The sequence below is a fragment of the Thermobia domestica genome, chromosome 2 (genome assembly GCF_964235325.1).
Source record: "Thermobia domestica chromosome 2, izTheDome1.hap1.1, whole genome shotgun sequence".
In the NCBI taxonomy this organism is placed as follows: domain Eukaryota; kingdom Metazoa; phylum Arthropoda; class Insecta; order Zygentoma; family Lepismatidae; genus Thermobia; species Thermobia domestica.
Genome location: NC_137455.1, coordinates 135,012,052 through 135,031,078, shown reverse-complemented (window position 1 = coordinate 135,031,078; position 19,027 = coordinate 135,012,052). Strand labels below are relative to the sequence as shown.

The window sequence follows — 19,027 nt, the reverse complement described above, 5'->3', positions numbered from 1 at the left end:
TGTGGGTTTGCATCCGACCAATATTGCATGTTCTGTCGATTCACTTCCCCATCCAAATAAAAGTTTGCCTCGTCTGTGAAGAGATGCTGGCTGAGAAATGCGGATTTCGGTCATATTGTGGCAAAGCCCAATTGGCGAATTCCATGCGCCGGTCTGGATCATCATCTAAAAGGTTGTGAACAGGCTGCAGCTTGAAAGGATGCCACTTGTTCGTATGGAGAATTCTCATCACGGAAGCACGTGGTATGCCTCTTATCGCTGATAGTTGTCTTGTGCTGCGCTTCGGACTTTTTACACTCGCAGCAAACACCATTGTGGATGTCTCCTCATCTGTCGCGGTTCATGGGGGACCTGACCGTGGTCTGTTGGCAATATTACCAGTTACACTGAATTTCCTAATGAGGTAGCTAACGGTGTTGTGGCTTATTGCAGGTTTTTCGGGTAGCGCGCGTTGAAGTCCTGGGCAATCACACGACTGCTTCCTTCCCCAGACATTAGGATGATCTCAATTCTTTCCTGCTTCGTCAGTGCCATCTCGCTCTACCTACAACGAAAAGAAAACCTGTCAAATTTGGGGCGTCACGTCTTTCTTGCAGCGTTAATGCCAGTCGCTCTCCCTGCAAGGAAACAGAGAACCGTCAACTTTGGGGCGTCATAACTTTTGAACGGGACATGATAACGCATTTCTGCTTGCGGGACTGCATTCACCTGCAAAAAACAGTGTTGAGTGATGTGTCACATGTCTACCTTCCCATTTGAAAAAAATAACCTGGATCCAAGATGGCCGCCATTCACCACGCATTCATCAATCAGTAGCTTCTTTATCCAAGTCCGCCCTCTGCTAGTCAGATTTGCTTTAATCATGTTTGTTTCCAAAATAATCCACTGTACTAAGACTTATGGACCACCCTATAGAATCATTATTCGCCTGAATTGTGCAGGATTAAAGAGAAAAATGTTAAATTAATCAGTGTTGATCAACATAATTCAAATGTGTATGTACAATTCAGTTCCGTCAAATTACAATAAAATGGTAGGAACAATTCACCCAGACAGTAAAACGAATATTTCGGGGAAACTTGAAGGGTAAAAGCGGGTACTGTCTCTTCTCCTATGTGATGAATTCTAGTAAGTGTAGAGCATTAAAATTACCAACCTTGACTGAAAGATGCTGCATTGTCATATATTAGCAGTATTGCGTTGTCATAAATTATACATTTAGTGTTGTAAAAATGTAATTTATCGTTTAATTTTAATGATATGTAAAATATAATTTTAAAAAATCATTTTTGATTTCATGGGAGACCGCGGAGAATTAACAGTCGCTAAAATGGATCCGCGACATCAGAAAGATTGGGAAACGCTGCCCTAGAACTGTAGATAAGACACAGTTTTGCGAAATTCGATCACTAAGGGGGGCTTCAGTGATCTTTTAGCATTTTCCAGATCTCTGAAACTATTAAGGTAGAATCTTGAAATTTTACATAAACATTTCCTTGTATCCTAGGCTATAGACGAGACTAGGATTTGCTAAATGCAACCCTAAGGGAGGAGGAGAGTTTAAGTGATTGTTTGCCATTCGCCAATTTCCGAAACTATCAGGCGTAGTACTTTGAGTGTTTATATTTCCTTGTATCCGAGGCTGAAGATAAGACAGGATTTTGCAAAATGCGACCCCTAACTAGGGGGGCTTGATTTTTTTTCAATCGAAGAGCTGTCCCATTTTATACCACCAACCACTGGATTATTGCACAAACGAAACTGTACTACACCGCCAAACGAAACTGTACTACTAGCGTACTATTCACTACAAGCCAATACAGTACTAAAATAAGATATAAAGAAAACCAAGAAAGTTTTGTCGCTTTTTCACCCACCACCTTCGAACATCGATATTACCTATGACGTACCTGGAAGATCAAAAATAGTCCCCATCAGCATCGACGACCTTCTGCCAACGTTCTGGAAGGCCTTGGATCCCATCACGGTAGAACTTGGTGGGCCATGAAGTAAAGAAGTTATCAAGTGCATTTTGCACCTCTACTAGGAATCTGAACTGGGGCCTCTAAGGTGATTATCCACGGAGTGGAACAGGTTATAATCGGACAGTGCGATGTCCGGTGAGTATGGCGGATGCAATAGTGTTTCCCATTCAAGGCGTAGAATGGTATTTCGGGTCATCCTAGCCATGTGGGGCTTAGCGTTGTTCTGTAACTTTTTTTTTTTTTTTTTTTTTAACATGGCTCAATTGCTGAAAGTACACAATTACATTGATTCTCTGACCAGCTGATGGCAGTTCCCGATGCACGATGCCGAGAGCAGTCCACCAAACACACATGAGGATCTTCTTGTGCAGTGTTAGTTTCGGTTGTTTTGGAACCGGTTCATGGGATGCTAACCAATAATGAAGGTGCCGTAAAGCTTTGTACAGGACCCACTTCTCACCACATATCAACACCCTGTCCAGAAATGGCTCCTTCCTCAGATGAGACAACAAAGAAACACAGGTGTCTGCTCGCGTTGCCTTCTGACCCGAAGTCAAATCATGTGGGACCCTCGACCCAACTTGAATGACTTCCCAATTTGATGGAGAATGGTTTCTTCACTTACACTGAATTGTAGTCCCAACTCCTCACATGTCTGGCCACTGTTCGCCTCAATTGCTGCCTGAAGATCTTCGTTTTGTACATGTGTTGGTCTTCAGGCACGTGATGCATCTTCGAGTGTTTCGTCACAGTCCTTAAACTTAAGCCACCGCTGCATTATCCGTGTAGTCACGACACGCTCACCAAAGACATGATATATCTTCTGCCCTGCTGCAACGGTGTTTGACCCCAGTTTGAACTCGTACAGCATACACACTCTTATAACGCTCTGTGGAGGTCCCATGTTCACTCTGATCTTATGCATGTTCATGGTGTAACTGACCTGCCACAAGCAAGTAGTATGTTGGATATACCCAAACCAACAACTGATCTTCACCTTATCTCCATTCGCATTCAACTCACGGTGTGAGGGCCAACTGAACACAAAGCTCCACAAAAAGCCACAGAACTTTCTTGGTTACCTTTAAAGTTCCAACATATAAACGCTTAGCTTTACTAATTTACAAAAGACTGTTACAATACATGGGTGTTGCTATTGTTTTGATAATTATTTGTATACTGAATACACTGTTAATTAATGTAATGTAAAAAACACAACCAACTTGTCTAGAAGTAAATATAATTTGACACAATATTCACTGTTTCGTGGAATAGTGACATACACTTTCTACACCTACCTGTATAATTGGTTAAGTTCAGGATCGTTATCATATGAAAAATCCTTTTTCCTAGAGCCACAGACAGTTAAATGGTTTAACCATGATTTTATTGTTTTAGCAGCTGTTGTCCATTGGCTCCTGAGAACATAAATAAATATTAAATATAAAATAAACGATATGACATTCGGATCCTCAAAACTTTAATATTCGTCTTAATAGAAAACAAACAAGAAATATAACGAATATCTACTAGAGGAGGAGAATAATGCAAATGCAATATTCTCCTAAAGAAATTGTATCATAAGAAGGGACAGCACAGTGTTTTAGCGCTAAAACAACAAGAGTTCTGAAACTTGAAGTACTATTTCGATGATGATAAGAGAGAGAGAGAGGAAAAAAAGAAAAAAAAAAAACACCCTAATCTAATACCAAAAAAAAAAAAAACTAATTTTAAGTGGATTAGAATGATTCATATATATATATATATCTCACAGATGGGAATATTCATAATCTATAATTAAATTTTCATGGAGAGATCTGTGATAAAATAAATTAAATTTCTGGTGTTTCATCCGTGTGTCGAATACTAAGTTCTGTGAAATATCAAGCAGAATTAGACATCCCACGTATTTATTTAACCACATATGAACGTAGCCTAACATACGTTGAACAAACGGACGTATAATTAACCCTTCTCTAATATAGTGCATTGTGAGTCCGTAAATGGCACGGTTGGATTGGATCCATCTCAGTGCTGTTTCAGATGGGAACAGTAGTATTTTTGAGGACAACGTACATAATTTAATATTTTATGATACATAAATAAACACTAATTTCTTTAAACCAGATATGGGTAGCATTCAACCAAAAATATTAGCATTAGCGCAACACGCACAAGAGGTAGATCATAAAATTTCATTTGAAAAAGTGTCCATTATACAGATACTCTCATGGGGATATAAAAGGTTATTAAGAGAAGCAACAGAAATAAAAATTATGTGATAACCGTTGAATCGAGTGGAAGATTTGAAATTAAATGAAATTTGGAATATTTTACTACAATAAAAAAAAATAAATAAGAAAAAAAGGAACAAGAGCTGGGATGACTCAATAATAGAGCTCACCTCTGGTGCGTAGAATCCCTAGTTCAATTACATCTCGCGCCAATTGAGCTTTGTGGTTTACAAACCAAGTATGCGTGAGTTTTCTCTGGGTTCTCCCATTTCCTCCCACTTTCTTAATTCCACCATTATTATTTATCTCATGATTACAATCTCCCTTTGCGTCAGTGCATAATAATGTGACATTAAACTCAAAAGAGAAAAAACTTAATATTATAAATTTGAATTAAACTGTAAATTGTAAAAATATTTTATTATATTTTGATAAGTAAAGTTGTAACAATTAAAATTATACCACAATAATTGTACAACAGTTCTCCTAATTTGAAATGTCAGTTAAAATGAATAATACAGGGATGAAACACCAAAAGTTTAATTTAATTAAAGAATTGACTCAATTGAGAGTGAAAACTGGACTATAAAAATATTAATTTCACAAATCCTCTTAACATCTCATTTGAATATTTGACACTCACGTTCATAATAAAGGTTTCAAAGGAATTTATATGAATTTAACAGATCACAACTGAAATTTCTTTTGTATCTTCAGAATTCCCATTCATTTGGCGACCACGAATTCCCTGACTTTTGGAAGTTTCTTAAGTCACGATTCAATAAATATCTAGGTCTATATATATATTTTTAAAAAAATCGCGACGAGTGGGTTCCTCATATACTATGCATGTACAAGTAGAGAGTGGGTGTGTAGGTAGAGAAGTTTTGCAAAACAAAATTTTCGCTGACACCAAGGTTTACTCGTACAGCACAGATATGGCAGGCATTCAGTACATACATGCAAATTCGGCACACAAATAAAACAAAAGCTTGGCATTGTCTGTGTATTAGGGGAGGGGGGAGGTTCTCTTTGTTTTAATTATAACGATAGAACTACTGAAATCAATTTTTGATTAAACATTGGGAAGAAAACGGTCACAGGATCGACACTTTGAGAAAATTATTACGAAACAAAAAGTCCCATAGCTGAAGTAGATGGAGTACTTATCCTATTGAAGTGCTCATTTAAAATCAATGTTTTCCAATTTTCGGTCAACGGTTAGAAACACAGCTATGAAAAAAGCCTTTATCCATTTTCTTGGCAAATGTAGTTCTGGATCATTTTGATATTGGAATTTTCAATTTATAATACCCAAAATACTGCCTATTTGCGGATGACTTGTGAATATTTTTATATGAAGATGCTCAACTACAACTTCTCTATATAGTCTAAACGCCATACACTCCAACATCAAAGTAACGAAGGAACGGTAATTAAGAATATTGTAAATTTTCTGGATAAACAAATTCCACACCAATACCGGAAACATAAAGCAGGCACCCAATCCATATATGCAAATTTGGCAGATTCGAATCGCACGAAAGCTAATATTTAAAGATTTTCTTTCGCAGAGCCTCAACTGCAATTGTTCTAATAGTAACAACAAAACAACGCAATTTTTTATTAAACATGAGAAGAAAAATGGTAATGGTTCAGGTTGAATCATATCTCAATATGAACAGAATTAGAACCAAATATAATACCATAAAATGGATAAGTAAGCCTTTATTTCATTCGGTTTCAAGTAAAATATATAGGAATTTTGATGAAGCATAATTTTAGCACAGCCTTAGTTCTTTCACAAAACATACAGAGAAACTAACAGATTATAGAAGGTTTTTTATTATTCCGCAGGTGTCTATGAAGTTTTACGTACATCTTAAGTTATTTACACGTATAACGAAAAGGAATACATTGACTAAGCTGAAAAAAAAAAAAAAATCGTGATGCCGAACACACCAATGTCTTAAAATGGGCTTTCCAAAATATCTTAAATACACAAAGCACAATATCGATAAAATGAAAGTTATGAAAAAAGTTTTCACCGTTCGTATAAAGACAACCAAACGAGATCTTTATTCGAACAAAGGAATCCAAATTAAACACCAATATGAACACTCTGGACAGGACGTGGAATACTATCGTTGATACCTTAATTGTCGTCACAAACTTCAGAAATAGAAGAACAAAGATTCAAGATGCGTATACTGTATTGTGGCAAACAGTTTTAATCGCCAGTGTAAATATTTTCAATCTCTACAATTAACCTCCAATAAAACTTTTTTTTTTGTTTTATTATTATTATTATTTACACTTACGTCTTGACAATGCTGACAGCTATCAGTAAAAATTCGAGGTTTAATATGTTAGCCTGAACTTAACTTCAAGTCAGAGAAGAGCAAGATGAATACATTTTGAGTTTATTGAACAGATTGCTTTTCAAGAGGCTTATATTATAATATACTTGATATTCTTTCCAAAAATACACATCTAGAAATAATTTTCAGATAATCTTACCCTGAATTTCTATTTCCCTCTTCCGTTGCCATTTCTTCGCAGTGTTTCGAAGTCTTCCTCAGAATATCTATTCTACAATCTGTAGTCATATTATCAATTGAAAGTTCTTGAAAGCAGATGCCTTTTATGAAATCAAGGATATCCTCTGGAGACATTTTAGGAAAATAAGTTTTGCATTTTTCGTACTGTTCAAGCCAATCCTGTGTAGACAACGAACTTGCTCCTGACTCATAATATTCCTGTAATGATTTACATGTGTCTTATTATTAAATAATTGTATATTCTAGAAACAAAAATTTTCTTGTCAGTATTAGCTTTACATATATATATACACTGGTAGAAATGCATTTAAAAACATTCCATATACATTGTTCAATCCGAATGAAATTCACGTCAGTATCTATAGAGAGTATTCTGATCTTTGTTTGAAGGTTCACGCATACCTAGTCATCTTAGATGGCAGGCTCATTGTAGTATCTGTCGTCGGACAAAACGACGAGTGTGGCTGTGTGCGAAAAACAGTTTGCAATACTAGAGTGAAGCTAGCGAACGTCCATTTTCCAAGTAAGCGATTTTAACGGGCCATGTAGTGAGGTTGCGAGAAGCCGTGTGCCCGTTCGCGTTTGTTGTGATGTGTCAGTGGTCTGTATGAGACACATACAAGATGCGATGCAAATGCTTCCCACAATAAACTTTTTTCCTCCTCCTCTTTTCTCAGTGCCCTCGCGACACCAGGCAGCGAATGGACACAAGTGTCGTTCGGGCCACCCTAATCACAAGAGGGTGAGCGTAAGTACAATGAAAGTCACTGTAATCCCCCATGTATAAGCGAAATACCAAACAATCGATCACTGGAGGCAGGTCTATGTTCCCGCGTTTCTCTCACACGATCACCTCTGATACATGCTTCTCTGGTGATGTTGGGAAAGGCTGCAGTGGCGACGCAAATAAGAGAGCAGCAATATTCAGTGATGAGAGTCTTTTCCATATAAGACGCAATGACCGTCGTGTGCATATCTATAAACGTGCAAGTGAGCGGAAAAACCAGCATGTTCACACCTGTCATACACGATCGACACCTGGCATTCTGGTATGAGGGCAAATAAGCTACACATTGGGGAATATGACTGTGACAGTGCGTCAATTCTGTTCACTTCAAAAAACTTCATTTTCAAGCAGAATAACGCACATTTCCATGTTGGCAGGGATGGTAGGATGACACAAGCTGGACTCTGGCAATAACCATCGTCCAATTACGCCAAGATTTACAGCAAGCGTGGGACATTGTATCTTAAGACATTTAGCATCTGCATGCCCAGCTACCTGACCGAAGAGCTGCTTATGTGCTCAAATTCGGAATGGTTACAAGTACTGTTAAGGTGAATACTGTTTTTGAACACACTGTATAATATGTTTGGGATATCCTATGAGACCACTACCACCTACCATAACCTTTTTGTGCACCAACTTCTGGCCACATTCGTGGATTTCTACTAGATATCCTTAAATGCATTTGCACCAGTATATTACTACCATATAAATAAAATATATTCTTGAGCTCCTTAATGGCTAAGCGGTTAGCGCGCGCGCTTTTGGCGTGGGAGATCCGGGTTCGATTCCCGGCGGGAGCTCATGTGGTTCGGATTACACGTTAATCAGTAGGTACCGTCTCATATAGCCTCGTTGCTGAAAGGGACGTTAAACTCAAAATCAAATCAAATCAAAATGAAATGTATTCTTACTTTAAGTAATAACTATGAACATATAAATTGAGTTAGTGCAATTGAAGACAGACATGTCATTCTCAAACTTTGACACGAAAGAAAAAAGTAGCAGCCTAGATAAAATTGTCTTGGTTGCGTATACATCTTCTTATCGCTCTGAGAAACAAAGATCTCACAACGAATAAAAGTTATAATACGGGGAAGATGTAACAGGGACAGCGGACTAGTCGTTGTAAGCGAATTTTCTCGTGATCTAAAAGACATCGAAATAGCCATAAAAGCTGTAATGAATACAAGGCAAGTCAAGAAAACTGTGAAGAAGTAAATTTTAATACTGCAATTCTATGGAATCTTTATACTCGTTTCTACAATAAACGAACCAGCTGTCGTGAAATACGAAGATAATGTGTCTTTTGACCAATGCCAAATTGTTGAGGTAGGTTACTGCTCATTACTGATAATTCTGCATAGTAGCAAGCAGCACTGATAGTGTTGTCTCGCTGAAGATGATTTGATAAACAATTCCAAGCTGTAGATTACTACACATGCATTAATCAATATTTTTGTGCGTTAAAATAGTAGTTATAATAGACAGTGTCCTGCATAATTTTCATTATCCAAGCATTGTATTAATCACTTATAATTGCCACTGCCATATCCATTGTCATAAGTAGCAATTCCAAGCACTAACTTTTTTCCGAAAAATAAGAGAAGCACATTTAGTTATCTTATTGGTTGATGTCAATTCATATAGTATATATATGTCCAGTATTTATCCTTATCCAAGGCACAATTGAATCAATTATTACATAAAGGTAACGAGTCCACGAAACCCAATTACTGAGAAAAGTACAAACGAATTTTGTTCTATTGTCTGTGTTCTTCTGGTTTCTGTTTTAAAATATATTACAGCCAAAAACTTCTTAGATGTGAAGAAGCCTTTATATCATATCAAGAGGATTGGAATGGATGATAGATGTTTACAGCTAACTCGTTATGTGAGAAAAAACAATGGATTTGACATTTTTGTAACTGCTGATTTAATTGTAGCACGACGCGTACATATACTTTATGATAGTAAACACTTCCATCTACAATTTAAACTGATACATAGAACTCACTCTTAGACATGAATTCTCATGTTTCATTTTGACTCCTTTAGACGTGACAGCATAGTATATTAGTTAATTTTTGTATGTATTGCACCAGGTGACATTTTATTGAGCAATTACTTTGGGCTAAAGCAGGAGTCTTCATTACATGGTCCGTGAGCTAGAGGAGGCTAGGAGAGCTCTCTGCCGGCCCACGCCTTCTGTAAAATTACGTACTTAACATGAAACCCCGAGTCAATAAATAAAGAAAAAATAGAGGGTAGCACTGTACAGTTCTAAATACTGCAGTACAGCTTAGTGGCACATTAGCGTCACTGAAATCATTAATATGGTCCCCACTGTCTGATGGGTTCAATACTCCTGGTCTAAAGAATGTCTTACCCTATGTAATCAAAGATGACAATATTTCCAACTAGTATATTAAGTAGGCATTTGACAATCCACCAACATAAAGTTGTAAAAAAATAAATCTGAAACCCTTTGTAATGTTACGCGTAGCCTAAATTTTGGATATTAGTTTATACCTTTGGCCAAGGATACGTTATAAAGTTAATTTTGTTTATTACAAGCACACAGTAAAAAATATTACCTATACACAACTCTTTCTTCCATTCAACAATAACAAGAATTATAAACTAATCTTTACATGTTTCCAAAGTTTAATTCTAACAAGGAAAGGCCCTACAAGTTGTAGCTCAAATTTGATTACCAAATGGCACATCTGATGAGATATGAAAATATCATTATGAGATATGAAAACCATTATGAGATATGAAAATAAGTAAAATTTAAGGTACTATGGACCAGAAGGATAGAACCTACAAAGCTTCAACATTTGAATATACAAAACATTATATCATGGATTTATGTACGTTTAAAATAAATATCTTGAAAACCGTTAAAGCAATCAAAACAAAAGGTGCACAATGTAATGAGAACAAAATACCGTATCGAAAACCACAAACAGTTTTGCCATAGATGAAGCAATGTTGCCAACTCTGCATAAAAGTATTTTGTTTGAAATAGCACCATATACAAATGTGCACTGATTTAAAATGCACTATTATCAATAAAGATAACTGTGAAGGGTAGTGGTACAGTGTTGCACACTGTTGGAGCTACGTGTGCTGAAAATGTACAATGGAGAAGTCTGATGTGGCAACAGTGGATAATAAAGGAATTCATTAGAAAAAGTGAGGGATCTGCATTATACTTTCGTAGCCCCGGTGAATATTCAGACAACTCGCGAAAACAAATTCTTACACGCGAGGAAAAAAACCGTGTTTTCTAATTCTGTAAACTGGTTTTCCAGATTATCTTATCCAGATTTGGTAGAGTACTTTTTTGGTTTATGTCTTTTGAGTTAAGTCACATATTCTTTTACTTCCTGTCCTACACATCATATGATTACCATATGATGTCTAATATTACCATATTCACATTGGAAATATAATTATTTTATTACTACCTCATTTCATTTTCAATCGGCCCGGATAGCCGTGTGGTCTAGAAGGCTAGGCCACAGACTTATTAGGAATCGCGGGTTCCAATTCCGCCTCGGACACGGGGGTTTTTGTTGTACTTTTCATCTTGTATTTCATTGTCATCTTTAGCAGTGGCGGCTGGTACTATATGTTGCATGGTTGTGCAACCGGATATGTTTTTTAATACTAAAGATATTTAAAAGTATCGAAGTAGTGTATCAGTAAAAAATAAACCTTTGCTCTTGAGCGCAAAACAGTATTGATTAATTTCTAAAAAAATAAATTTAAAAAACTGAAAGAGAGAGAGTGATTTACAAATCCAGTGGCAGAGAGCGTTGCAACTGGAAGCAGTAACATTGAGCATATGGCAGCGAGCTCCTATGTCTTAACATGAGGAAGTGGATTTATTCTTGCGTCGCTGCTATCCTCCCGTATAGCTCTCTTGCAGTTGCTACTTCGTTTTCAACTGGTATACAACAGTCAGCTTCTGTAGTAGTTACGAATTCCTCCGCTTGGCAGCGCTTGACTCAATTGATAGGTTGAGTGAGATATAGACGCTTGGAAGAAAGAAGTTATTCACCAAACAGAAACTCGCAAAATTACAAATACGAGTCTGGTGGTAGCAGGGGCGGATCCAAGCTGAATGTTTGGGGAAGGGCGGTCGTTCGAAGTCAATAGATTTTATTTTACATTTATAATACAAAAGTAAAAATTCTTGGGATAGATTTTATTTTTAAAATGAAAATATCCTATTCTGGAGAGAGTGGGGGGGGGGGGGGGGGGCATCGAGTCTCGAAGAATAAAATGTCTTACCACTGGTCTAATTCTTAGCTCTGTGTCGTTCGCGCACATGATTCGGTGTTCGACTTCCGGCGGAGAGCATAAAAATTAATCTCAAATCGTTCACTTTCAATACTCATCTGTCTTCTTTAGTCTAAATTCCTGGAATGTTAAACTTTTTTTTTTTCATTTTCGTAGAAGTTTTGTATATAAATAGTGTATAAACTTGCATTGATAGTGGTTGTTTGAAAGCTTAAAAGACATTCCTCTTCATATTTTCTGAATATTTTTTGGATAAAACTCAAGAATACTGGGGGAGGGGAACACTTGCGCGTAACTACATACCTTTGATATTGCAAGATTGCAACCGGCGCTTCTACAGACCACGAACCGCTACTGATCTTTAGTCTTTCGTAGTGGGTCGGATCCACTTTACGCTGTAGGTCCCGTCCTATATAGTTTCGGTGCTGACACAGGACATAAAAATGAGATCACTCGATTCCGTTTTTCAAATGTATCAATCTTTTGTAACACTGCTGGCATTTTGCTATGTTATACTATTGGTGTTATTCTGCATTTGAATTAAATTCATAATATGAAACCCAGATTCTTTTATTACCCTTTGTTGCCACATATCAGACTTCCCAATTGTACATTTTCAGCACATGTAGCTCCAATACTGTGCAACATTGTATCACTACACTTCACTGTTATATTTAGTGATAATAATGCATTTCAAATCTGTGCACATTTGTATATGGTGCTATTTCAAACAAAATACTTTTATGCTGAGTTGGCAACACTGTTTGTGGTTTTCGATACGGCATTTTGTTCTCATTATATTGTGCACCTTTTGTTTTGATTGCTTTAACGATTTCAAGATATTTACTTAAAAAGTATGTATTTCTAGGTATAATTAGTTGGATATTCAAATGTCGAAGACCTGTAGGTCCTATCCTTCTGGTCCATAGCACCTCAAATTTTGCTCATTTTCATTTCTCATGATGCTCTATCAGATGTACTACATGGCAATCGATTTGAGCGACAACTTGTGGGACTTTCCCTTGTAAGATTACCACATCCAAGGAAACTATACTCACCTCAAAAAAATACTTCTGAGCCCAAAGACCGTATATTTTTCCCGAATGAACATGACACTTGATTTGTGATGGAAGGGATTTCAATAGCTTTGCAACAGAAGATACGTTGTCCTTTTTTAACACCGGATATACCACATCTAATATATCACTGCCATCTACGAGCCGCTTATAATCAATTTCTGAAAATAAACATTAGAATACATGTTCATATTGAGAAATACATATGGTTATCAACATAATGGAAATACCTGCGGTGTAAAGACTTAACAGATATAGAAACATCTGACGAAAATGCAACTTACCTGTTTAATACGACGTGGGACCACTGTTAGCCTATAGAACAGCTCGTCGTGGAATGGCGGTATACAAGTCATGAATAGTTTCAATAGAAATAATATACCATTCATCATGCAATGTAACATTCAATTCTGTTAGCGAGATAGGAGGATATCTGCTCTGAAGTCTAAGCTCCAGAACTAACCACAGATGTTCAATAATAGTAAAGTCTGGGGTTGGGCGAGCAGGCAGGTGTTGTACTTCATTCCGATGTTATGAAATTATGCCTCCAACATTGTGAATTGGCGCATGTCCTATTGAACATCAATGACCGGAAACAACATTGGGACAAAGGATGCACATAATCACCGGCAGCAATGCATCCTAGAAATGTAGTTATAGGATTCATGAAATACCAGGGAATTGTGGTTCATAGTATTACAGAATCAACGTCAAATTTCACGGTAAGGAAGAGAGACTTCGGAGCATAAGCTTCTTTGGGCGTCTATACATTCATAAATACAATCTGTTGCTGAAAATAAGGTTAAAAGGAGTCATTGGACAATACGCGTTTCCAGTCGTCAGTGGTCCACTTTGAATGTTCTCCGCTTTATTTTCTCACTGCAAGAGCATTCTTGGGAATAGTCAGAAATTCGGAAATTGCCGCCGACCGCGAATGTTCGAGTTATATGCAATTCGTGTTGAACGGTGATTGTCGCAATAGACTCGTGTAATTAAGTTCTACAGTACCTTGTGCCGCATTCGCTCTACGTCCTTGGTGACACTTCTCTTCATGCTCAATGATTTCCATCACTGAGACTTCTCTTCCGTCTACTATTACTCTTAGATAATGTTGTTCGCCATAAATTCTATAGGCCATCATTATCTTGGGCAATGTTATTCCATAGAGGTCTCTCACTGGCATCACCACCGCCTGTCCGCTTCAACGTACACCTCCATTTTACTTCATCTGACATATTACAGACGATCACACCATTAACAACGGTCAGGTGCTGCACAAGTTACCATCTACAAGTTACATGTTACCATCTACACATGTTGCAAACTACAGTTTTTTTCATTATTTATACAACCATGTATATTAGAAAGATAAAATAATAACATGGATTTTGCTTTTTGTCCCTGCAAATTAATTTTCATATGAATTAGAACACTCAAACTATTATAAAATTCGAAAATATAAGCTTGATTGTGAGGACTTTTGTTATAATTAAAGTGAACGGTATTCATACACGAACTGAATATCACTAACGCATTTATTAACTATTTCTTACTACTTGAAGATCTTTTCAGTGTACAATGACGAGTGAGGTAGATTATCAGTTTACTTAATTTTTATTGTTAGTGTTGGCGTAAATAAATACCTACACTGTTCTCTGATATTTGATTTTTGTTTTATTCCTACTACATGAGGTAAAAGGTAGATGGCACAGGAAACCAAGTATTCATATGACTTTTAAGAAAGCACCAACTTCAAAAAGTTCATGTCCCATTCATGAGGTTCGGCTATTTGTTTACGAGTTGTAGTCATGTAAGTGATGCTACTTGTGCTTTTGTGGAAGCAATACACCAAAAAGAATTTCATGCTTTTATTGAACATTGCTATTTGGCTATACGTCCAATCTCCTTTCCTCCCCCCCCCCCAAAAAAAAGCCTTGAAAAGCATTATGGCACATTGCTTCGTAGAAAACAACCATTTCTCGATGGTTTCGGGAGTTTAAATGTAGTTGTACAGCGGGGGACACTTCTAAATGGTACACCTTAGCCGTAAATCTCCATATGGCTGTACCATTTAGAAGTGTCCCCCGCTGTACAAGCATCGGTGATGCTGAACGTTCTGGAAATCTAATTGAGGCTTCAACTCTACAAAACATTAAAAAGCATCGCGTTGTTTTGGACGACCCTAAAGTAAAAATGAGGGAGATAGATGACAATAAAGATATCAACAGAACGCGTGAGGAATATTTTGCATATTTAAAAGCTTAGTGTGAGATGAGTGTCGAGTTTTATAATAATCGACAAAAAACATCAACGTGTCACTAGAGTGTGTTTCGAAAATATTTCAGCGTAATCCAATGCGCCTAATCGTAACAAAGGATGCAACACGGATCCATCACTACACATCTGAGTCCAATAACCAGTTTGTAAAATGGCTGGTACCGGGCGAAAGCCATTTAAAACGACCAATGACGCAACAATTGACTGGAAAAGTCTTAACCAGTACTTTTTTTTTTTTTTTCACTAGATCAGTGGGAGGCATACATAATTATTTTTGGGATATTCACTGGTTATCTTAAGAAAGGAAAAATCAGTCACAGAAGAGTATTATACTGTATTATTGGACCGTTTGAACGATGAAATCAGGGAAAAAAAAAGTATCTGGCGAAGAGAAAAAAAGTTGTCTTATCACTAAGACAAGGTATCGGTTTGCACAGCCATGAAAGCAATGGCAAACTTGAATGAACCGAAGTATGGATTATTTCCCCTTCCTCCGCATTCTGCAGATCTGGCCCACAGCGACTATTATTTGTTTCCTAACTTGAAGAGGTGGCACCGGGGAAGATATTTGCGTCAAGTAAGGATGTTGAATGCGAAACAGATGCATACTTTGGAGCCTTGACAAATCGTACTACGTGAAAGGAATCCAAATGTTAACCACTGGAATAAATGTATTGCTCTTGAAGAAAGAATAAAATCGATTTTTGACACACACACACACAAAAAAAAAGTTTTCTCATTGTTCGTTTCGGGACTTTTCACCCCAGGTAGTAATAATAGCAAGGCTACGAAGAGTGAAATTCGCTACTAAACTGAAATCAGAACAAGTTTATATACAAGGCATTTTTTTTTCAATTATTTATTTACTTTTATTTCTAGCTTAACATCGCACAAATATGCACTGAATGATAACGGAATGACGAAAGTAGAAGGAAACCAGAGAACCACGAGAAAACCCACATACAAGCTGTTTGTCCACCACTAAGCCTACTTGGGACCAAGGCATTCTAATACCAGTAATATTTGAACTTAAACATGACACACCGAAAGTGCTACTAATAATGCAACTCAATATTTCCTGGCCTCAAAATTACTCTTATTAAGGACTTTTATTAATCAAACCTCAAATAAATAGTGAACATGGCGGAGGTGCTGGTTGATGTGTAATTTCGCTCTCTCTACTATTGTCAGTTTCTTGTGGTAAATGCTGCTACTCACAATTTTATTAGTTCAACGTCTGACCAACAGTGATGGCTCAGTATATAAATAGTGTCCTTGCTTTCATATGAAGTGATAGCCGGGTATTTATTAACAGATATATGTGACAAAGATTTGAAAAGAAAAAACAGTGTTTTGCTTCATTTGTCTTCTGTTGGTGTCTTCATACAGTGTTGCAAACTTCGTTAGCAATGGTGAATCCAAAGGGTAAAAAGGTGGAAAAGTCTGCGAAGAAGTCTCTCGAAAATAGATGTGATTCCCTGGAGAAAACAATTAGTAAATTAGAAGAAACTGTCTCAAAGGCACTAGAATCTCCGAAATCATCAGCAAGTGTACAGGGCAGTGGACTGTTGAGCGACGAAGACAAGAAGGATGCGGACTTGGTATCTGTATTAAATGAGATACAAAAGATTAAAACTGAAATCACGATACTGCGCAAAGATATTGACAGCATAAAGTCGTCCCTTGCTTCGAACCAGGACCAAATTGATGAATTGGAGCAATATAGTCGCCGTAACTGTCTGCTAATCCATGAGCTACCGGAGACTCCTAATGAAGATTCGACCACCATGATCTTAGATGTTTTCAAAAACAAATTGAATGTTGAATTAGACGTCGCAGTAATAGATCGTTGTCATAGGGTGGGAACTCCCCGTAGAAGAAATGCTGCTACAGTGGTGAAAGAAGGTCATCGACCTCTTATAGTGAAGTTTATCTCCTATCGCTACAGGGACCTTGTATGGAAAAGCAAGAAAAAACTAAAGGGTTCGAAAATACTTGTAACGGAGTCCCTCACCAAGAATAGACAGAAACTGCTTAGGTGTGCGAAGGAAAAGTTTGGGATACGGAATTGTTGGACTTCCGATGGACGAATTGTAATTTTATGTGGACGGCAGAAATACACAGTTAGCAATGCAAATGAACTTTCCATGATTCAGATGGGAGAGGAACAAACTTAAACAGTGTGGAGTGCATATATTTTAGTAGACTTTAAGCACAAAGTTTGAGCCGAACCTTTTTCATTATTAAAAAAAAAAAAAAAAATCTAGAGACGATGGTAGTGAGGAGGACAGAGGGTGTAGTATAAATTGCGTACAATGAAGTGGGAAGATGGATGTACTATGTGTCTTTGTCAATGTGTGTTCTTTGGGTGTTTATGTATATTTTTTTATGTGAGTTTCTTGATACCTCAATGTTTTTATCCATTAGTGTGCTAGGTTCTCAGTGCGAACTAGATATAGTACTAACATTATTATTATCAAGTGTTATTCGCAAAGTTTATAATAGCCTCGTAAGAGTTTATGTGCTTACGTCTAACGTGAAGTTTGAAGTGTTACTGATGATAACTTATAAAGTCCGCAATGTCCCGAGATTGGTAAGTGTTGATGTTCTGTTTACTCATTTAATCTCTATCTCTCCCTCTCTCTCTTTGTTTCTTTCTTTTTTACATCGTGATTTCTAAGTAGTATGGTACATGGTGATATTAATATTGAGTTAGAAACACTATTCCCCGAATGGCTGTCAAGGTTGGGTGATGTCACGGTGAATGACCTAGAAGAATCTCCCTCGCGAGACAATGGCTGTACCGTAAACCCTCCCGCTCTGAGCCTCTCTCTCCAGCTGCAGGGGGTGGTTGGTAAACATCCACAAGCTATGCACATTTGTCATCTCAATGCACAGTCTCTTTTGAAAAAAATAGACGAATTCAAAGCTACTTTTAACTCCTTAAACATGCATGCCATCTTAATATCGGAAAGCTGGATGAAACCATCATTGAGTAACACTTTGATCGAACTCCCAAATTATCAACTTTTGAGAGTCGATCGCACGGGGAAGGGGGCGGGAGGAGTATGTGCGTATCTACGAAACGACCTAAAAGTGAAAGTGGTGAGTCAATCGCCTAATATTTATACATGCGAGAGTGAATTCCTTATATTAGAAGTGAATTTAAACCACCAAAAGGTGCTTTTAGCAGTGGTGTATAGACCACCTAAAGCAAAATTTGACAACTTTCTAAACGAGATATCTAAATATATTCCTGTATACCAACATATCATGTTTTTTGGGGATACGAATTATGACTTACTTTCGATGAAAGATGAGTGTAAAAAGTACAAAGAATCCCTTCTCTCACTCAACCTTTCACTGTGTGCGTTGAAGGCAACGCACCATACAATCTATAGTGAAAGCCTCCTAGATCATATTATAACTGCAGACCCCTCTAGAATTGTCAGTCATGGGCAATTTCCTGCCCCCGGCTTTTCACGTCATGATTTAATATACGCTAGCTATTCACTAAAAGTTCCTAAATATAGACCTAAAATCTCCACTTTTAGAAATTTAAAACACATAAATGATGAAACATTAGAAAGGGAAGCAGCGCAAATACCCTGGAATGACATTCTAATTATACCTTCCACTGAAGGCAAGCTAGAATTATTCAATAGCTTTATTCACACTCTCCTCAATAAACATGCACCTAAAAAAAACAAAAGATTTAAAAAACCTGCTAACCCATGGATCACACCAGACATTTTGCAGCTCATGAAAGAACGGGACTTGGCATATCAGAAAT

General features: G+C 37.2%; 1 protein-coding gene across 1 annotated transcript in view; it reads right to left on the bottom strand.

Moving 5' to 3' along the window:
- The window catches only part of LOC145675670 (NBAS subunit of NRZ tethering complex-like), a 163,537-nt gene that overhangs the window by 13,528 nt on the left and 130,982 nt on the right, over nt 1-19,027 (bottom strand). Inside the window, exons 35-37 of the mRNA XM_081746258.1 lie at nt 12,940-13,118; nt 6,740-6,978; nt 3,284-3,403 (exon numbers count right to left, since the gene is read on the bottom strand). Coding sequence (XP_081602384.1) covers nt 3,284-3,403; nt 6,740-6,978; nt 12,940-13,118 — 538 coding nt within the window. The remainder of the gene's footprint in view (nt 1-3,283; nt 3,404-6,739; nt 6,979-12,939; nt 13,119-19,027) is intronic.